This window comes from Podarcis tiliguerta, assembly GCF_965153285.1.
Source record: "Podarcis tiliguerta genome assembly, chromosome: 5".
Classification (NCBI taxonomy): domain Eukaryota; kingdom Metazoa; phylum Chordata; class Lepidosauria; order Squamata; family Lacertidae; genus Podarcis; species Podarcis tiliguerta.
In genome coordinates this window covers 94454287-94476385 of record NC_139538.1, presented here as the reverse complement: position 1 = coordinate 94476385, position 22099 = coordinate 94454287, and the positions used below count along the sequence as shown (strand labels likewise).

Below are 22099 nucleotides of genomic sequence, written 5' to 3'. Positions count from 1 at the left end.
TGGTTTGCCTCAGTCAGCAAAATGTCTCTACCTCCAACATTTCAGACAAAACTAAGAGGCAGGGGGCACCAATCAAAGTGTTTTAGGGGTTGATGTGGTCCCAAACCTTCTCAAGGTATATGGTGGGCTCTCCTTCATTTGAGGTTTTCAAGTAGAGGTTGTATGGCCAACTGTCCGAGATGCTCTAGGTGAGATTCCTGCCTATTGCAGGGGCTTGGACTAGATGACCTCAGGGTCCCTTCCAATTCTGCAGTGAGACTCCTGAACATGCATTAGATAAATGGAGTAACAAATGTTTTATCTTCACACCTGTGCTAACAACAAGAATACTGCTAATGACAGCAGTTTAATGACAGCCTATTGCTTTTTTCATTTGGTCCATGGTCCATGGTGATCTTTATTCCATGCCTTGTTCCAGATGTAGATCTTCACTCACCCCTTTTTTCTTGTACGTCATTTGAGGTTTGCCTCAGGTGCCAAAGTGTCCTCTTATGTCTGCTGCCATCAGGTCTAATTTTGTCCCAAAGCAGCGCTTCATTTCTAGAGAGAGATGGTGTATCTCAGGCCTGCCATCTACTCTGGAAAGAAGTCCTGTTTCTTAATTTTAATTTTCTTAATTTTAAAAACTGGACATAGGCCGCATTTGCTCAGTGAGAAATAAAATGAGCTCCATACAGGTTCAGAGGTTTTAGTAAAAAAAAAAAAAAGGGAGTAGGAATGTTAAATGACATCATGGAAGAAGGAAGAGTAGACTGCAAGTTCACACACCGTGACTTGTTTCATATCGCAGAATAAGAAATCCCTGACGGGTGCATTAGAAACTATGTCCTAGAATTTGCATCCACTGCCTGTTTAATCAGGATATAGGCAATGCACCCTTTGTTAAGAAGAAGAGTTTGGATTTGATATCCCGCCTTTCACTCCCTTTAAGGAGTCTCAAAGCGGCTAATATTCTCCTTTCCCTTCCTCCCCCATAGCAAACACTCTGTGAGGTGAGTGGAGCTGAGAGACTTCAAAGAAGTGTGACTGGCCCAAGGTCACCCAGCAGCTGCATGTGGAGGAGTGGGGAAGCGAACCCGGTTCACCAGATTACGAGACTACCGCTCTTAACCACTACACCACACTGGCTCCCACTGTTATCAGTGTTCCAGTACCCTTCTTCTGGCAGACAGTCTGGGTTTGCACAACAGCATCATTAACACGGAGACTTGGGAAGGAGGGGGAAGAAATAAGGAAGCTAACGATGACCCCCTACCTGCCAGTAAGTGTTGTTGTAGAGTATAAAAAATTGAGCATTTTATATGTTATTTTTAGGGAACAAGTCTGAGAATTGTGTCATACACCTAAACTGCAAATTCGATGCTTCATGTGCTGTTGTTTTTTTACATAAAAAACACTCCTGTATATGTACAAAATAACATGCAACCAATGTGTATGTTGTAGCATTTGATATTCCATACATGTTCTTTTGAAATGCACACACTACATTGCGCATAATTGTGAAATAATTGCATGGGAGGAGCTACATGCTGATTTTACTCTGACATGGAAGTATGAAATGTGTAAGACCTTGTTTGCTTTTCCAATGCATAATCATATACTGTGGAGGAAAGGAAAGTATGAAGTCCCAAGTGTCTTACCTAGATTTAAATTAACACAGCACCATGCCTTACTTTCCTTACATAAATTAATTTCCCTATTTGGGGGGGGGGGGATATACTTTGCAATGTTGAAGCAAGTGTATTTTTTTTTAATCAGTTACATAGCTCTGAAAGTTTAGCATGTGTCAGCATCGTAGGCCCTTCCCACCCGTCCGGGGGTCCTTTACCTTTACCTTACACCTGTGCTACTTTGGGGTTCTGCTACAACTGAATGCAAGAATAGTGTGGAGCAGAGACATTGCACCCCAGAGACCCTGGAGTGGACTTGGGCCAGGGAGGTGGGGGGCTCCTTGCATATCTTCAAGACGTGCTTAGGGGGCAGGGGAAGGCAGGGAATAAATAAATAAATAGATGATGATGATGACAAATGTTAGATGCAGAAGACACTGGGCTGCTGGGGGGGGGGGGGAGGTAGATAGACAGATCTAGAACAGTCATCATTGCGAAGTATTGGAAGACACAAGAACTACCCACTCTGGAAGAATGGCAGATGAAGGTGATGGATTATATGGAATTGGCGGAAATGACCGGCAGAATCCGAGACCAGGGAGAAGAGTTGGTGGAAGAAGATTGGAAGAAATTTAAAGACTATCTACAGAAATATTATAAAATGAATGAATGTTAGAAGGATGTTGGATTGAGGTTAAGGGATTTTTAGTAACAACGGTATGAAGGAATATGTAAAAATGGAATGCTAACAGGTGAAAATTTAGAGGTATAATATATTAAGATCAAGATAAGGATAAAGTAAAGAGAGAAAGGATTTGCTGAATAAATAAACTGAACTGGAATACAAAGAGGGGAGGTGTGGGGAGGTCCGGGAAACAAGCAAACGCAAGATATGTTATGAAAAATTGAACTGCTTTTAATTGTTTTTCTTTATTATTTTTGTACTTTTTCTTTTTTCCTTTTGTGATATTATGGAAAATATTAATAAAATATTATTAAAAAAAGAAAGATCTAGAACAGTCATATCTATATATACTGTATATATAGGAGAAAGGCGCTTAAGGCGCTACGCCTTTATCTAGCCATCGTCCAATGATGGGGAGGTGGGCCGGCCTCCGCCGCCTCCTCCTCCGCTCTGCGGGGAGTGACAGGCGCCTCTCGGCCGCCGCCTTCTCCTCCCTTCCCCGGCGTCCCTCGGTTACCAGGCAGCGGCTGGCGAAGCGCTCTGAGGGGAGCGGCCCGCCGGCCTCCTCCTCCTCCGCCTCTGCCGGCTTCTCGGGGGAGAGAAGGCCGAGGCGCCGGGCGAGGAAGATCCTGGGCGGGCCCGTGGCGGCGGCGGGAAAGGCCTCCGGCGGCGCCGCCTCCGCTTCTGGGGCAGGTAAAGAGCTTCCCTCCCTGCCCCTCCGCGGCTTTGCGCAGAAGGGAGCAGGGCTCCAGGGGGGCATCTAGTCGAGCCCCCGAGGCCGAGAGGGGCCTGGGGCCCAAGGAAGCCAGGCGGCCCCCTCCCAGCAGGGCTTCCCCGAGGGGCACCTCAAATTGCCACCCCCCCCCCGCCGCCGGCGCCGCATGGAAGCCGTCTTCCTTGCACAGCAATTCATTTGGGTGCAGTTGCTCTTTAATGGATCTCCTCCAGCAACAGGATCATAGATCGTTTTAATCGCAACAATACACAAATAAGTTCTTCTTAGCCCTCAGGTAGGGAGCCAGCTCAGCTTCTTGCCCAGGTGTTCCCTGCAGCCCATTTCTAAAGAAAAGCCCCCCAGGGGAGCCAGGTGCCAAAGGAGGGACAGGGCATGATTCAGGGGGTGATTTGGCAGGAGCAGGTGGCCGTGCAAAGGGAAGAAAAGCTGCCCCTTCCGAACTGCCCAAGTTGGAAGAGGCACAAAGCGTCCTCTAGTCCAGTCAAAATTTCAATTAAACATGAACTGTTAAAAAACTATTTTACTAAGCCCATAAGGTACACGCTTTAAACTTGTGCACAGCCAGCTTAATGTGTGTGGCAGAATTATTATTATTAATCAAAAGGATTATATTGGTGAGAGGACTCTTAGTATCTGTTTACAGATGCACAGTTGTCATTTAATGCACGGGGCTGCTGCATCCTTGTATTCAGAGTTCCCGCTTTCCTTTTAGTCCCATCCTTATTTTTCCCCCTTTCATAACTATTTCCTTTTTTAAAAAAAATATTTATTAGAGGTTTGGAAATTACAGAAAAAAGAAAAAAAGAAAGAAAAAGAAACAATATAAATTTAACAAAACATACATTACAGTTACAATAAAAATAATAATACAACAATACAAAAAAAAGAGAAAAAAATCATAACTATTTCCTCAGATCAGGGATAGGCAACCTAAGGCACGGGGGCTGGATGCAGCCCAATCGCCTTCTTAATCCGGCCCGTGGACGGTCTGGGAATCAGCGTGTTTTTACATGAGTAGAATGTGTGTGGGGCTATCCACATCATATCATCGAAGTAGTGTTCTTTTATAACTTCTGGAGCTTATTCTTCTTTCAGGCTGCAGAAATCTGGCATATTTAGAAGGGGGGGAAATGGAGGAGTACAATCCCTGAAGGTATGGAACTGTTATTCTTCCTTCCTTCCTTCCTTCCTTCCTTCCTTCCTTTCTTCCAAGGGGTATAGTTTTGACAAGAGTAGATGAATCTTTTGTGACTTGGCACACAGTCGGCACATCATTAAATTTTGTAATTTTTTCAATTAGTGCAGAATGCATGTCGCCTATTTATTATTATTATTATTATTATTATTATTATTATAACATTGATAGAGTGAAACTTTAAAAAATGAAAAAGGATTATAGCACTACTGTCAGAGCTGGCTCCAGGTCCCAGCTCACAGAGGACCAACGCTAGCCGGTAGTAATGTACAAAAGTCTTTATTGAAGTACAGTTTCCATTTTCAAACCGGAGCGCCCCAGCTCTACGTCTAGGGTTTAGACCGGCGAAGCTCCATCTGAATCTCCGCCTCCTGTACACCAGTTTAAGACTCTAGCTTTACTCCACCTCTTCCGTCTCTCCTTTCTCCTCTGGGTCCTGCTACCCCCCGGGGTCCCTTCCTTCCTGGATTCTTCCGACGCAGACGTAGACCCCCCTGACTCCTCCCGCTCTCTTCGGCGGGCTTTGGGACCTGGCTCCCTATCCGGGCTGCCAACTGCGCCGCCCTCCTGTACATTTGAACTTGGCGCGCGCGCCCAGCCTTCAACCTTCCTCTCGACCGTTTCCTCGCTCTCCGATGGAGGCGTGGCCAATCCTGGCTCATGTCCTCCCGCTGTGCGTGCGCTGCCTGATCCCGATGCCTGGGACTCCTCCCCCCTGCTGCACTCTGGTGTGGACGCTGGTCCTGATTTCCAACTGCTGCTCTCTGAGTCCCCCCTGGCCCCTTCTTCCTGGGGTGTCCCCCTGGGAACCCCCCTTGCTCTGACCATGGGAGCCTCTTTCTGTGAATCTTCCGATTCGCTGGAAAGACTCCGAGAGCTCGGACCGCTGTCATCGCTGACATTTCCTTCGGACTCCTCCCCCTCGCTCTCCATTTCCTCCCTTTCCTGTGCCTCTGCTCCTGAACCCCTGACATCCACTTAAAATAAATTATTAAAACACCTCTTCTTTTCCAGCCGCTAGCATTTTACTAATTCCCCCTCACCAAATAAACTTTCAATCTCAAAACATGCCTTAAAAGCTGTGAGAGAAATTGGGCAGCCATACTTTAATAAATAAGCGCTATAGTGCAAATTAAATATCTTTTTTAAAAAGGCTGCCTTGGTGAGTGCCATGTTCTATCCCTGCTGGGCTAAATATAGCTGGATTAAAATGTTCTAATATTTTATTCCTTTTCTTCCCATTAAATGCTATTTATTTGTGGAAATTATTTCACATACTGGCAGCCCCCCATTTAGGCGTGTTCAATATGTATGTGACCATGTATATGTGCATCGTTCTGAACAGGAAGTGACCCGGAAATGTCATAAAGATGTCACTGAAACGTCACTGAAAAGGGGTGGGTTGTTGCAGGCTTTTTCAATGGGTTTCAGTTATACATGATTTCATCGACGCACGTGGTGCCTCGGAACGTAACCCCCACGTAAATGAGGGACTGCCTGTATTCACCTGTACAGTGGTGCCTCGCAAGACGAAATTAATTCGTTCTGCGAGTTTTTTCGTCTTGTGAATTTTCGTCTTGCGAAGCAAATGCATTGATGGTTTCCCATAGGAATGCATTGACGGTTTTAAGAAAAAGGCGCAAGACATTTTCGTCTTGCGAAGCAAGCCCATAGGGAAATTCGTCTTGCGAAGCAACTCAAAAAACAAAAAACTCTTTTGTCTGGCGAGGCATTCATCTTGCGAGGTACCACTGTATCAGTTTTCCCCATATAAATTAAGATGCATTTTTTTTTACTTTTAGGATAATGGCAGGAAAAGTCAAATGGGTTACTGACATAGAGAAATCTGTGCTTATAAACAACTTTGAGAAGAGGGGATGGGTCCAAGTGTCAGAAAATGAAGACTGGAATTTTTACTGGTAAGCAGTGTGTGTGTGTGTGTGTGTGTGTGTGTGTTGTGGCACATGTTGCATACATAATTACACTTATCTGGGAGTAAGCCCCATTGAACTCAGTACCTCCTAATACAAATTAACCTGGAACCTGAGGCCCTTCTTCATGTGCCCCCTCCATGAGAGGGCTGGAGGGTAGCAACACGAGAGCGGGCCTTTTTTGTGGTGACTCCCTTTTTGTGGGATGCTCTCTGGGGAGGTTCACCTAGTGCCTTCATTACATATATTTATTTTATTATTTTTTTAAAAAATAATATTTATTGAATATTTTATAATTATGAAAAGAAAGACAATAAAAAAAACAATACATAAATTCAACAAACAATACATCAACAATAAAAAAATACAATACAACAATACAACATAAAGAAAACAAAAACATTTAAACACACGTCCATATTTTATATCTATATCTTTCATTTGCTTATTTCCTCGACTTCCTCGCACCTCCCTTTTTTGTATTCTAGTTCAAATTGCTGGTTCAACAGCTCCTTTCCCTCTTCTTCATTTTTTTGTTCTGTAATTTATCCTAACACATATTAACTTTGAATTTTCCACTTTATCCCATTAACAATTAATATTCATATAATTCTTAATAACACTTCTGCTAAAACCTTGTAATTTCATTCCAATATTCTTCTAACGTTCATTAATTTTGCAGTATTTCTGTAAATATACTTTAAATTTTTTCCAATCTTCTTCCATCGACTCTTCTCCCTGGTCTCGGATTCTGCATATATTCTTACATATATTTAGGCACTAGGCAAAACACTCCTCTTCTCCTAGGCCTTGGGCTAATTCAACAATCTGGCCTTTCAAACCTGGTGGGGGGGGCGGTTTAATATTTTTTTGTTTGTTATCATGGTATATATTTTTGTGTTTTTAAATATATGGTCATCTAATTCCTGTGTATGAGAAGAGCATCTTGTTAGGGTTCAGTTCATCAGTGGTTTATATTCATGCAGTTTTCTCTGCTCACTCCACTTATACCATAATTTGGAGAGGCAGCAGGTACGTGCGAAGCCCCTCCTGTTGTAATGATTCCTGGGGAAAAGCAGAGCTTGGAATGCAGAATAACAAGATAATTTGTAGGGTACAACAACAATTATAGAATGCCTGCTCCACCTTCAAGAATGACTGCCTTTTGGAAATTCTCTGGAGAAGAGGTGGTGAGAAGAGTGAAGCAGATTTCTTATTAGATGTCTTCAAGTTGTCTGATGATTTTTTTCTTCTGATCATATTTAATGCAAAGGCCAGCCTGATTCCTATCAGGTTGTGATTTGCGTATTTTGGTGGAAGCTCAGTGACAATTTTCTCTTCACAGGATGAGTGTGCAAACTATTCGAAATGTTTTCAGCGTGGAGACTGGCTACCGCCTCTCGGATGACCAGATTGTCAACCATTTCCCAAATCACTATGAGCTCACCCGAAAGGACTTAATGGTCAAAAATATTAAGAGGTACAGGAAGGAATTAGAAAAAGAAGGTAGCCCTCTTGCAGAGAAAGATGAAAATGGAAAATACCTTTACTTAGGTGAGTTGTCTTGGCCAATTCTACTATTTGTATGTGCATTTTAAACACAAGACATGCCTCAGTAGCATGTATTATATAATAGATATTCAGAAATTTGGATCTTTGCCATCATTGTTTAACTTACTGTGGAGCAGGGTGTCTGGTGCAGCTGCTCAAAAAGACCATGGTTCGTTCTCCTTCCCTCCTTTCTGATGGTGAGGAAACAAATCAGAGGCGGGCTAGCTGTTTTGTGAAAGCAGTCCTTGTGGTTTGTTTGTCTCCTAACAAATCATGATGGGGTTAGTTCTTGGCTTACCATTGTGGTTTGGTAGGCGACAAAGTCTGCTCTTGGCTTACCATAATAGTTTGTTGGGAAACATGTGTGAACCGGCACATGCTGTTTGTATAACGGCAAGCCACCCTCTGGTTTGATTTCTCGCTGGTGGACTGAAGGGACAAACAAAGTATGCATTTCCTTTAAGCCATACTGAATCTTACACTGTGACTTAAAGTGGCGTCTGAACCAGGCCTGTGGTTTTCCAGTGAATTCTGCAGCTTACTCATCTCTCCGTGTGTCTTGCTCTGCTCAAGGTCAGTGACCACATACAGAACAGTTCAGGGGAAATGTAAGCACTTCAAAAGCTCTTAATTGTGGAGAGTACATCTTCTCAGGTACTAGGTAGTAGGATATCTTCAGTGTGAGGGTCTGAGGAACAAATCTCTTTCATGAAAGATCCCCTAAAGAGGCAACTTGAGAGTGGTTTTTTGCCTGTCCAGATTGTGTATGAGAGAGCATTAAGATAAAAACATCAGTGATTTTTTGAACCACATCTCAGTTAAAATACAACTGAGACATGAGGGCTCAGATAACGTTGCTTTGAGGCCGGTACTTAGCTCAGTAGGCCACATGTCAGTCGTGAATCAGCTGAGATTCTGAAAACGTCACACGGACAAGGTTTCTGAAGCATATTTTTGCAGATTTAAAAGAGCAGTCATATTGAACACAGCCTTATTGCAAGTCTTACTACAGTTTTCCAAGAGTGTGAGAAAAGATGTAATTTGTCCAAGATTATGAGAGGCTGGTAATGGAGCAGGTGTTTGAAATCATGCTTGCTCTTTCCAAGAGTATAAAAAACAGACATGGCCTTGTTGAGGCCATCAGTTGTCGAGCTTGCAGTCTGATCCTAACCAAGTTGACTTGGGTATAAGCCCAGTTGATTTCAATAGGATTGACTTCCCATTATGTATGCTTGGGTTTACAGCCTTATTTGGCCGTCTAGAATCAGACTTTTCCCATAATGCTTTTAGCATTACTATACTCTAAGTTGAGAGAATGCAAGTCCATTCTTAATATACTTACTATCAGTTAAGGTTGATAGACACTTTCAGTAATTCTCGATAGTGAAGTTCTACAGATACTCTTCAACTCATGATAATCCTCTTAAGATAGCGAACAACAAAAAAGTTATTTCTCTGTCACCTGTTAATTGGTCTAAACCAGGCTTCCTCAACCTTGGCCCTCCAGATGTTTTTGGCCTACAACTTCCATGATCCCTAGCTAGCAGGACCAGTGGTCAGGGATGATGGGAATTGTAGTCTCAAACATCTGGAGGGCCAAGGTTGAGGAAGCCTGGTCGAAACTATCCAAGCTTCTTTCTACTCTAGTATTAAACGTGGAGTGCAGGTGTTGGAGAGAGAATGAGCCCTGTCACTGCCATCACCTTAACTAACAAACAACGTAGACTAGGATAGAATGTGAACAGGGCTGCGTTTTCCCCTTTAGTTTTATGTGTTGATGTATATACTGTATTAAATATTTTTAGATGATAAATTCCTTTGGGGACCATTTCTTTGCAAAGCACTGTGTACTTAAAGGTAAAGGTAAAGGGACCCCTGACCATTAGGTCTAGTCGTGACCGACTCTGGGGTTGCGGCGCTCATCTTGCTTTACTGGCCGAGGGAGCCGGCGTACAGCTTCTGGGTCATGTGGCCAGCATTACTAAGCCGCTTCTGACGAACCAGAGCAGTGCACAGAAACGCTGTTTACCTTCCCGCCAGAGCAGTACCTGTTTATTTGCTTGCACTTTGACGTGCTTTCGAACTGCTAGGTTGGCAGCTCACCCCGTCGCAGGGATTCAAACCGCTGACCTTCTGATTGGCAAGTCCTAGGCTGTGTGGTTTAACCCACAGCGCCACCCGCATCCCTCCTGTGTACTTAAATGGCACTCTATAAAACTATGCTATATTAAGTCTTGGTTTTCCTTGGTGCATTTTAGACTTTGTGCCTGTCACCTTTATGCTCCCAGCTGATTACAATTTATTTGTTGAAGAATTCCGGAAAAACCCTTCCAGTACTTGGATTATGAAACCCTGCGGAAAAGCTCAAGGGAAAGGAATATTCCTTATCAACAAACTTTCCCAAATTAAAAAATGGTCTCGAGACAGCAAAACATCCACGTATGTTTCTTCAAAAAGGGGTGGGGTCTTGTTTAACTCCTTGTTGCAGTCTAGCATGCTTGTCTGAATTTGTGACTTTCTTATTTTGCTGGAAGGTCATTCATAAGCACTTCAAACAGTTATTACAGATTACAGGGCACTTCACGTGTGTAAGATAAAAATGAATCTAGAAATAGGTGTACAGAAAAGATGGGGCCTATAATATTGTAAGTTGTGGCACTGATTGCTTTGGTGTAATTGCATGGAATGATTTTAGTGCCCTTTTTAAAGGAAGTGGAAGTTGTTTTGGGAAGCTCCAAATGACTATTAACTGTGGTGGATAGAGTTTTAAGAATATTCTCAAAACTTTTTGCCAGTCAGATTAAGACAAAAGCTATTATATTTAAATCATTTATTTACATTAATGAGTCCTTGGAACTTCTTCCTACAAAGTGTCCCGTAGCTGCAAGAAGCACTCTGTGAGCAGCACATTGGTCGTCCTTTCAAATGCTTGCGGTCTAGGGAAGTTCTTTCTTTTCTCGGAAAGATTTAATCAGTCCTATCTGTCAGCTCTTCTTGTTCAACAGTTCTGCATATAGCACTAAAATGAAAACTGCCTTTGTTACTTTTCTAGAGCTAGTTTTACAAATAAAAGCAAACAGTTGAATGCGACTAGCACATTTTAAATAATAAAATATACGTTTCCCTAGGTTTATATCTCAGTCCTCTAAAGAAGCTTATGTGATTTCTCTGTATATCAACAATCCTCTACTGATAGGTGGGAAGAAATTCGACCTTCGCCTGTATGTTTTAGTGTCTACTTACCGTCCTCTGAGATGCTACATGTAAGTTGTCCATATTCTGACCAAGGCCCCTGTTTCAGGGTGAGAAGTGGCACTCTGGAAATAAAAAGTGAGGGAGGGTAATTTTCATCCAGAGTTGTGAGGAAGTTGTATTTTAACTTGTTATATTTCCCTATGCATATTGGCAAGCTGGAGGGGAAGGGAGATTTTGAGTAACCCTGCTAAGTTTGTCAGATGACATTCTCCAAAATAACCCCACCTAGAAATTGTCTTATGTATCCCAGCAGGGCAAATCATAAAGAAACCGATCATTTGTTTGTTATTTCCCCAACCCCCATAATTTCGGTATGGAGAATTTGTTTGACCCGATTTGCACTGACACAAATTTGCACCCACAAAGGCAGGCAGTTTGCAGTTATCTTCTCCCTGCAAGTCTGGATGCAACCTCCGTGTCTCCTCCCAGCATGAAGGTGGTTTTGCTGGAATTCACACTTTTGTACAATTTGGCATTGCCTTGAATCTTTCACTTTCCTTCATTGGATTCTGTTTCTTTGTTCCATATTGGCCAAGATGTCTTTAGAAACTTTTGAAGTGCTTTAGTCTAAACCTTTTGGAATTAATCTTCTCATATCTAGCTTTTAATATTATCTTTGTATTTTGTTGAGAATCTCAACGACTTCTGAAATCATAGTTTGAAGAAACCATTCTTATTCTCTATCATGGTTTGGATATGTATTCCGGTGTAGGAGTTAGATTGCCTAATATGTATTTTAAAAATCAGTCTCCTAATCAGTTGAGCCATAACATCAGGTTGTTGTGGGGTTTTGGGGTGCGGAAAGAATCCAGGAAGTAATAGACCAGGTTTCCTCAACCTCAGCCCTCCAGATGTTTTTGGCCTATAACTCCCATGATCCCTAGCTAGCAGGATGATGGGAATTGTAGTCTCAAAACATCTGGAGGGCCGAGGTTGAGGAAGCCTGTAATAGACCAGCAGTCAGAATTCTGCATTCTTTAAGAACTTTTGGATGAATATCATCCAGCCCTGGTACCTTGTTAACTTCTAAATCTTCCTCTTTAGTGGACACAATATTTTAGAATCATAGAATCATAGAATCATAGAGTTGGAAGAGACCACAAGGGCCATCGAGTCCAACCCCCTGCCAAGCAGGAAACACCATCAGAGCACTCCTGACATATGGTTGTCAAGCCTCTGCTTAAAGACCTCCAAAGAAGGAGACTCCACCACACTCCTTGGCAGCAAATTCCACTGTCAAACAGCTCTTACTGTCAGGAAGTTCTTCCTAATGTTTAGGTGGAATCTTCTTTCTTGTAGTTTGCATCCATTGCTCCGTGTCCGCTTCTCTGGAGCAGCAGAAAACAACCTTTCTCCCTCCTCTATGTGACATCCTTTTATATATTTGAACATGGCTATCATATCCCCCCTTAACCTCCTCTTCTCCAGGCTAAACATGCCCAGCTCCCTTAGCCGTTCCTCATAAGGCATCGTTTCCAGGCCTTTGACCATTTTGGTTGCCCTCCTCTGGACACGTTCCAGTTTGTCAGTGTCCTTCTTGAACTGTGGTGCCCAGAACTGGACACAGTACTCCAGGTGAGGTCTGACCAGAGCAGAATACAGTGGCACTATTACTTCCCTTGATCTAGATGCTATACTCCTATTGATGCAGCCCAGAATTGCATTGGCTTTTTTTGATTCACTAATAGAAAAATAAACAGGATTGCAAAAAGCATTGAGAAAAATTCAATTCCTCCCTAATAACATTGATATTCATCATTATGAAATTGAGCAGTAAAATCCTAATCAAGGTGATTGTGCAGGATGCAATGAGGACTGCAGCTGCTGTTTCCAGAATGTATTCAGGACATTATGATGTATTTAGTTGTTTTCGCCATAATAACTGTTGCTGTAATGTGTCCATTATGCATTTATTGGATTAAAAGAAGTTTATTCATTTATTTTTTTAAGAATGCATAGGCCAGCTTTTGATATCAATATTTCCAGGACAGTTTATAAGTTAAAATAAATAAATAAATTGGTGAACAATAAAACCTGCCCCCTCCCTTTTCTGCATTTCAGGTATAAACTTGGGTTTTGTCGCTTTTGCACAGTGAAATACACACCAAGTACAAGTGAATTAGACAACATGTTTGTGCATCTAACCAATGTTGCCATTCAGAAGCACGGGGTAAAGTTGGAACATTTTTGTATAATGTATATTTAAATTATTTTAAATAAATTTATAAACTGAACATGTAATAAAAATACAGTTCCTCAGTCCCTTGATTACAACCTCTTTCCCATTGTTGGTTTAGTGGACTTAGAGTATGTGGTGTTAATTCCTGGGAGTTCTACCTCTGGGGGGAACAGGGTTCTCCTAGCAACTCTCAAACCCTTAGCAAACTACCGTATTTTTCGCTCTATAAGACGCACCAGACCACAAGACGCACCTAGTTTTTGGAGGAGAAAAACAAGAAAAAATATATTCTGAATCTCAGAAGCCAGAACAGCAAGAGGGATCGCTGCGCAGTGAAAGCAGCAATCCCTCTTGCTGTTCTGGCTTCTGGGATGGCTGCGCAGCCTGCATTCGCTACATAAGACGCACACACATTTCCCCTTACTTTTTAGGAGGGAAAAAGTGAGTCTTACAGAGCAAAAAATACGGTACATTTCCCAGGCTTTTTGTGGTGGCAGCGGGGCTGGGGGATGGGTAATGATCTGTTTAAAGTGGTACAATTCTGTTTAAAATGCACAGCGCTGATGGGGGTAATGTCTCTGCTTCTCCAACTAGCTATCCTGCATACAAAACCTAATTGAAGACCATTGTGACAGCTCCCTTTATTCTTTCACAACAGTATTGCTGTCCTTACTTCAGAGTCTGGCTTGTGAACCTCCTGCTCTATTAGATCAACAAAGAACTGTTTGGAAAATGTTGGGAGTGTGTTTACAGCTGATCTCAAATCTATACTCTTTGATTTGACGCCTTGCCTCTGCAGGATGATTACAATCACATCCATGGTGGGAAATGGACGGTGAGCAATCTGCGCTTGTATTTAGAAAGCACTCGTGGGAAAGAGGTCACCAACAAGCTGTTTGATGAAATTCACTGGATAATTGTGCAGTCACTGAAAGCCGTTGCAGTGAGTAGAGAAACAAAAGAAAAATACGTTTTATAATGCTTCCTTCTCCTCTTCCCGGTTTGAATATTTTCGGTGTCCTTTTAAAAAAAAGGCCACAGAGTTTATTAAACAGGCAGTACGCACATTGTGTACAAATAAGGACTATATAAGAACATAAGCGTATCTCTGCTGGGTCAGGCCAGTGGTCTGTCTAGTGCAGTATCCTGTTCTCACAGTAGCCAGCCAGATGCCCATGGCAAGCCTTCAGGTAGGACCTGATGGCAACCGCGTTCTCCACTTTCCGGAAACTGGTTTTCTGAATCATGCTGCCTCTGAGCATTGGCTAGGGGACACCGACAGCCTTGTCTTCTGTGAATTTGGCTACACCTCTTTTAATGCCACCAAAGTTGGTGGCCATCATTTTCCATTGTAGGAGCAAATCCCATAGTTTCTCCTGTGTTACGAGGAAGACTTTAATTTATCCCCTTTCTGTGTGCCGTGACATTTGTATCCTGTCGCCTCTTATTTGCCTTTTTTTCTAAACTAAAAGGCTCTATATGCGGAAACCTTTCCTCTTGGGAAGTTTCTCCATTCCCTCTTTTTTGGGGAAGTTTCCTCTTTTGAATTCAAATGTTCCTATGTTGGATTTTCTTGGCAAGTGGCCACTTACACTTAATAGTCCTATGGTCACTCCTTCCTTTCAGTCCAGCAACACTTTACATCTCATACTTGGGCTTGGGTGCCACTTAAGATTAAGTGCAGGGTTGCCATCCCTCTGGTCACAGTCATTTAGGGTTTCTATAAATGTTACCTTTTTGCCAAGGCTGGCATGCGTATCTGTGTGAGGGTAGTTGTGTCACCCACTAATGCATGAGTATTTTGATCAGGGGACAATAGCATGCCCTCAGAACTAGATAATTTTTGTATGATTGAAAAATACTTTTTAAAGAAGTATTACTTGGTTCTCATCACCAGGCTGAGGAATACGATCACGTGGCAGCTGCATCCTTGAGCCTGGCAACCACCCCCTTCAAAGCAAGACTTCGACAGGATCTCTTGAGCTTTGGGGGTTCTTCAAAGCAGGATGATGCCCAACACCTTCCTTTGAGTCCTTTATGGGTGGAGAGCAGCTGGGTTGGTGGCAATAACAAGCAGTAGCCTGTCAAACTTTTTGGACCCCCTTTCCCAGCCCACAATATGATTGCTTGTACCATTTATTGAGGGCATCCCACAGCTGACAGCAGCCTAGCAAAATAGGGAGCATGTAACTGAAATGCCTTGCATATTTATTTCAGGAGTCTTAGTCAGACTCCGTAGCTAGTAAAATTGTACCGATGTTCATTTCTGCTCTCATGTCCTTTTTCAACTCCTTCAGCCTGTAATGAACAATGATAAACACTGCTTTGAATGTTACGGATATGACATCATCATTGATGACAAGCTAAAGCCATGGCTTATTGAGGTAAGCGGAGTTATCTTGACGTTGCAGATTTCCTTTGAAAAGCAGTGTGGAAAAAGGGTCCTGCCATTGGCTCCTAAAGGATTCTCCTTCTCCAGACTCTGAATGGGGAAATCTTTGCTTTTGAGGAATACTACTCATAAAAAGGTGTCTTACAATGAATCCTGGCCGTTGGTCCATGTAATGGTTCTAGGGGTTGCTCGTGCGTAAGTTGCCGCCACTCCTGGCTAGGTTACCTGGTTGAACCCTTTCTGTCTGGACAGCCTCAAGTCTCGTGGCTGTCTCAGTCGCTGGCAGAATCCGTCAGTGGGCGTTTCTTGAACCTCTTCCAGCATAAAAGCTGTTTGACGCCCAGTCTCCTCCTACTCTCCCTGCGCGGAAGTCTTCTGCACAGGGAGGGTGTGGACACCGGAGTACCCGTACTCTCTCCGCTGGTCTCCGGTGAGGAGTCCTGGAGCCACCTCTCCGATTCCCCCATCTGCCCCCCTTCTCCACTGGTGTTACGCTGATTTCCTTCCCCAGCGGATGGGCTGCCTCTCTCCCTACTGGGACCCTCTCCGGCATCCCTCTGGAGCCTTCTCTCCGCCTCTAGCTCCGATGGCAGTTCCCTGACAGTACATCTAGTACATCACTGTCTGCCGTAGCTGTTGCTCCCTAGGGCCTTCAACGCTGATATTTCCCAGCGCTGTTTCTGGAGATCACTTCTCATCAGAGATCCCAGGAATCGGCCACTCAGCTATGCCCCTCCTCACAGAGAAGCCTTGCTGCCTCCTTATATGGGGCATAGTGGATGCTGAGCCCCAGAGCTGGGACCCGGGCTCTGCTGGCTCCTGCCATAGAGGAAGTGGGAAATGAAGCCAGGGCAACTATGGTGACCAAACTACGGCATCATAGCACCTGGTAAAATGTCACAAACTTGGCTGTCTCAATTCATGAAAATCAGGGGCGCGTTTCGAGATCTACAACTCTGCAGAAAAGCCTTGTTAGATGATGGGAAGGGAACCTTTGGCCCTCCCGTTGTTGCTGAGCTAGAAGTCCCATCGTTCTTTGTCCCTTGGCCATGCGGGCGCTGAGTCTGATGGAAATGGGAGTTTGTGGAAGGCTCTTGCCTGGCTTTCATTGCCTGTCTTTAGGCACCAGGCGAAAACCTTCCTCTGTAACCAGGCCTTTGCCTATTGGACCTTCTGTGGCCTTTTGGTTTTGTTCTTGTTTTATTCCGTATTTTGTGTTCTCGTTTTGAAACCGCCTTGGAACACTGTTTAAAAAGAAAAGCCTGACTAGCTTTTCAGATACCCTTTAATTGAATAGCTTTTTGAAGAAATGCCTGAAGTAACTGATCCTATCATTTGAAGTCTTGTTTATTCAGTTACATTTTACTCCAGGAAAACCCATTTATCCTAAATAGAACCAATAGGGCCAACAAATATGTACAAAATATATATTTTTAAATGTGATCCTAGTCAGATCCCAATTTTGCAGGACGCGCTTAGAAATATGAAATAATACATTTTTGGAATTTTTAATTCCTAATAATTTTTTATCACTTCAACCATTTTTTAAATTATGTAACTTTAAAATTTAAAGTAAATCCATCATGTGCCATATCAAATTAAAGCCCATGAAGTTCTGAAGACATTGGTATTTTTAGTTTGGAAATATCTCAATTCTGAGCTGAGCTTTTAAGATTTTTGTTTAGTCTGGCAAGGCCACAAATGTCAGTTTTTTAAAATTTCAAACCAACACAACTCAAAAATGGGATGAGATAAAAAAGTAAAGTTTTAGATTTAAACTTAGTTCTGATCATTCAACAAGTGTTCAAAATGTTAAGAAAATTAGCCGATATGAGGTAAAAAAGTCATAAAAAATTGGGTAACTTGATATGGAATGACCCTGAGCTGCTGTTGATAATTTCATTAATCGTATTTCTGTTTGTGGAAGAATTGGTGGATGTGAACTATCTATTTTTCTCCCTCCTGTGTGCACTTCATAGGTCAACGCTTCTCCATCTCTTACTTCCAGTACTGCCAATGATCGTATCCTCAAATACAATCTTATTAATGACACCCTTAACATTGCTGTCCCTAACGGGGAAATTCCAGACTGTAAATGGAATAAATCTCCCCCCAAAGAAGCCCTTGGACATTATGAGATTTTGTAAGTATTAATCATAGATAAAGCAATTGTCTGAACCTCTGCAAGTAGATGCTTTAGGGCTGCCTTTTGACTAGTATCTGAGTGTAACCTAGTCTTGGTGTTAACTCAGCAAAAACTCAGATGGCACATTATTACTTATTTCTTTTATGAATGACTTCTTAGAAAACATTTCTGAGCAATTTCAGACCATGACAAATCCATAATGCATAAAAACGCAATGGTTCACAAGGTCTGTAGACTTAGTATTTTTATTAAATACTTCCCAAAGCAATCCACAGGGATCTCCACTGCAGAAAGACCCATTTTATGGTAGAAAAAATAGTCCCGTGAAATACTTATGCCTCAAACACTAAGATCGCCTGAATTGAGTCTTACTTAGAGTGCCAGGTGACTTAGCCATTCCTGATTCCAGCCGTGCGCCCTTGACTTCTGTACTGTACCACACAATTTTTCTTCATTATATCTGGTTAAATATGTCTGTTACACTTGCATCCTTCTGTGAATAGCTGTTGAAATAACAGCCATTATTCACCAGATAATCACATTATTAAGTACAGTGGTACCTCAGGTTACATACGCTTCAGGTTACATACGCTTCAGGTTACAGACTCCGCTAACCCAGAAATAGTGCTTTAGGATGAGAACAGAAATTGGGCTCTGGCAGCGCGGCGGCAGCAGGAGGCCCCATTAGCTAAAGTGGTGCTTCAGGTTAAGAACAGTTTCAGGTTAAGAACGGACCTCCGGAACGAATTAAGTACTTAACCCGAGGTACCACTGTATTTCAGAATGTTGCAGATTGCTGTGGCAAGTTATAAATGTGCAGTAGCTCTGAGGTTTGTTGCTGTTAAAAGTTTTAAGGTTCTTCTAGATGAGCCATTTGTTTCACTTGAGTGACGTCACCGTCTGTCATTTATGCCATTAATCTTGAAGCAAAATGGAAAGTACTTACATAGTAAATGGCAGCTGAGGCTTTAGACGGGAGTGATGCACATCCCTGGAAGAAATAGTGCAGTTGTCTGTATTGACAGGACATACACAGAAGTAAACATTAACATGAAGCTTTCAGTTTAAAATAACAAGTTCTTATTCTTATCTTCTGTCCTGTGATAGAGCTGAAGTACATAATCAGCAGTATAATGGTGGTATAGTTCTTCTTAAACTTCAGTGGTTTGTATCACTGTAGACTACACACAAGAAGTGGAGATTGTGTGTGTGTATAGCCAAAGTACGTAATCAGCAGTAGAATGGTGGTATAATGGTAAAGGGACCCCTGACCATTAGGTCCAGTCCTGACCGACTCTGGGTTTGCGCTGCTCATCTCGCTTTATTGGCCAAAGCAGCCGGTGTAGAACTTCCGGGTCATGTGGCCAGCATGACTAAGCCGCTTCTGGCGAACCAGAGCAGCGCACGGAAACACCGTTTACCTTCATAGCTCTTCCTAAACTTTAGTGGCTTGTATCACTGTAGACTACACACAAGAAGTGGAGATTGTGTGTGTGTATATATGAAATAGGGACGCGGGTGGCACTGTGGTTACCCACAGAGCCTCTTGGCTTGCCGATCAGAAGGTCAGCAGTTCGAATCCCCGCGACAGGGTGAGCTTCCGTTGCTCGGTCCCAGCTCCTGCCAACCTAGCAGTTTGAAAGCACATCCAGCTGCAAGTAGATAAATAGGTACCGCTCCAGGGGAAAGGTAAATGGTGTTAGTCATGCTGGCCACATGACCCGGAAGCTGTCTGTGGACAAATGCCAGCTTCCTTGGCCTATAGAGCGAGATCAGCACCGCAACCCCAGAGTCATCCGTGACTGGACCTAACTGTCAGGAGTACCTTTACCTTTATATATAAAATATCTTCCCCACACAGGTTTTCTGCATGCAGAAGAACCAGAAGTGTTCTCCTTCACATGCTTTCAATATGCATGGGGTTGGGGGAAGGGGGTTATTGGTTGGTTGGTTTTTTGTTCTCATTTTTATCATGTATTTTTGTGTTATGAACCATCCTGATAATGTGGGTGGAATAATAATAATAATAATAATAATAATAATAATAATAATAGGGAGATAGTCTTCGCTGCGAGATCACATTCACCCGGTGCTCTACCAGCTGCACTGGCTCCCGGTGGAGTACAGGATCAGGTTTAAGGTGCTGGTTTTAACCTTCAAAGCCCTATACGGCCTAGGACCCTCGTACCTACGGGACCGCCTCTCCTGGTATGCCCCACAGAGGAACTTACGGTCCTCAAATAAAAACACCCTGAAGGTCCCAGGCCACAGAGAGGTTAGGCTGGCCTCAACTAGAGCCAGGGCTTTTTCGGCTGCGGCTCCAACCTGGTGGAAGGCTCTGTCACAAGAGACAAAGGCCCCTCAGGACTTGACATCTTTCCGCAGGGCCTGCAAGACAGAGCTGTTCCACCAGGCCTTTGGTCAGGGTGCAGCCTGACTCCCTCCTTTGGCAATCTTTACAAAACTTTAGTTTATGGTTGCCATCAATTTTGATTTTAATTAATTTTATAATGTTTTATAATGTTGCACTATTTTAGTGTTGTTAGCCGCCCTGAGCCCGGCTTTGGCTGGGGAGGGCGGGATATAAATAAAAAAATTTATTATTATTATTATTATTATTATTATTATTATTATTATAGTAGTAGCAAAGTCTAGGAAGAGCGGTACCACTTTGTTCTGATCATTGCTTAGCCCACCTGTGAATCCCATGGGAAAATACTGACTTTCTCTTTTTCCCTTAGATACGATGAAGAGATGGCACAAAGTGAAGTTTCAGATCGTGATTTGAGAAGTCGCTCAGGGCAGTCCATTGGATTGAAGGGACCTCGAGCCAGAGACACTGGAAAATCAGGGCCCCTTACATGGAAGTAGCTGCAGAATGAAGTGTAGACTGACGCTTCCTGAAATTCAGGGCTGTGGTTTTTGTAGGAAGTTTGCTTGAAATGGATGCTCAGATTTTGGATGACCTCCTTCCTGTTTGCAAAATGCTTTTATGGGGGAAGTAATGTTGCGCAAAGAGGACAGAATAGTTTTCTGTCTGGCAGTGACAAGTACATTGAAGGACTGGACAAAATTGGTTTATTAGCATGTATATAAACAGTTATTAATCAGTTCATTGCAGTTTTACTGCAGGACTGTTATGTTGCATGTTGTATGAAATAGTTGTATTAATATATACTATGAGTTAATATAATTGGAAATGAGCTTTTTACCGGGAAATAAATTACTGTGTCTTGCAAACAAGTGGTTGATTTCTCACGCATTGCTACCATAGGGGTCCCCAATACTTTTCGGTTCAGAGGCACTTGTTTTGTTTTGGACTACAAAATGCCTGTTTCATAGAACTAAGCCTGGTGATGCTCAGAATTCCTAAACAAGGATAACGCCAACAAATAAATATAGAACTCAAGGCAGGTAACACTCCCCCAACAACCCCCCCCCCAGCCCTCCCAAACTGTCATTTCAATAAATCAGCAGAGGCTGGAAACCTCAGTGGGTGCCAACAGCATGATGTGCCCCCATGTGCCACATTGGACAAAATATGCATCTTGAAATTCATATTTTGTAGGGAGAAAAGCTGACTTTTTTTCTTAATATTTTACTAGAATTGTAAGAGTATACTACTGAAAACACTTATTTATTTATTTATTTATTTATTTATTTGCAAAATACACCAAAACACCAAATCAGTATGGTTCATGTTCGAAATGCCTGTTTTCAAACAACATGTTTCCACTTCTAAAAGCTGCTTGTAGAACGGGTGGGGGAACCTAATAAAGCCTTTGTGTACTGGGGATATTGTGACAGGCCTGCTGTCATGACTATATATAGCAAAGACGGATCTATAAGCTGTATGCTGATACAGCAATGCGTTTCTGCACAATTTGATGTAACGGCTGTTATTGGCAGAAACGACGTCAGTGTTGAGTTTCAAGTTTCATTCGCCAATTGTTAATCTGGCAAGCACACTAAGAAACTGGTGCATTGCAGTGTGTTTGTCAGATAGCATCACAAATTGCTACATCAACATTTATTTTTACTCTGAGGTGCTGTATTCTACTCTTAATAGTCTTACCATTTTTGCTACTTAAACATGTCTCTACTTCAGTGCACTAAACCACAATTGTATGTAGCCACTTCTTTTAAGTCACAAACATGCTGCTGTCACTACTGTTAGATGCTACCTTCTGACTTTGGCCGGTTGGTTACCTCTCCTTAGTGATTCTTCTATTTTCCTACCAAGGTGGTCTCCGAGAGAGACAGGAAAAAGGACATCATCTATGGGAAGAGATGCAGCAAAGTAGTGAATTTTTGCACCCCACGTACACACAATAAAGACAACTCCTGCGGCGTTAGCCGATGTGAGACTGTGGCTCAATACAGACCAAATCGAACCAAATCATGATTTCTGAGCACCAA

The 22099-nt window shown here is 42.7% G+C and overlaps 1 protein-coding gene across 3 annotated transcripts; it reads left to right on the top strand.

The window, feature by feature from the left end:
• The first annotated feature begins 2737 nt into the window (after positions 1-2737).
• Positions 2738-20920, top strand: TTLL1 (TTL family tubulin polyglutamylase complex subunit L1). Of its 3 annotated transcripts, none has more exons than XM_083440875.1 (10): positions 2738-2988; positions 6029-6145; positions 7503-7711; positions 9967-10147; positions 10837-10971; positions 13025-13133; positions 13942-14085; positions 15440-15526; positions 17514-17677; positions 20422-20920. In XM_083440875.1, exons 2-10 carry the CDS (start codon positions 6033-6035, stop codon positions 20549-20551), a joined length of 1272 nt encoding a protein of 423 aa, XP_083297001.1. In that variant the 5' UTR covers positions 2738-2988; positions 6029-6032; the 3' UTR covers positions 20552-20920. The 3 variants fall into 3 exon arrangements, with proteins under 3 accessions (XP_083297001.1, XP_083297002.1, XP_083297003.1); XM_083440876.1 differs by lacking the exon at positions 2738-2988 and adding an exon at positions 4132-4184; XM_083440877.1 differs by lacking the exon at positions 2738-2988 and having other exon boundaries at positions 6010-6145.
• The last annotated feature ends 1179 nt before the right edge of the window (positions 20921-22099 follow it).

Coding starts and splice junctions, on each gene's coding strand:
- TTLL1 (XM_083440875.1), top strand. CDS start 6,033: ATGGCAGGAAAAGTCAAATGGGTTACTGACATAGAGAAATCTGTGCTT. Junction 10,972..13,024: donor CGTCCTCTGAGATGCTACAT/GTAAGTTGTCCA, acceptor TCTGCATTTCAG/GTATAAACTTGGGTTTTGTC. Junction 14,086..15,439: donor AGTCACTGAAAGCCGTTGCA/GTGAGTAGAGAA, acceptor CAACTCCTTCAG/CCTGTAATGAACAATGATAA.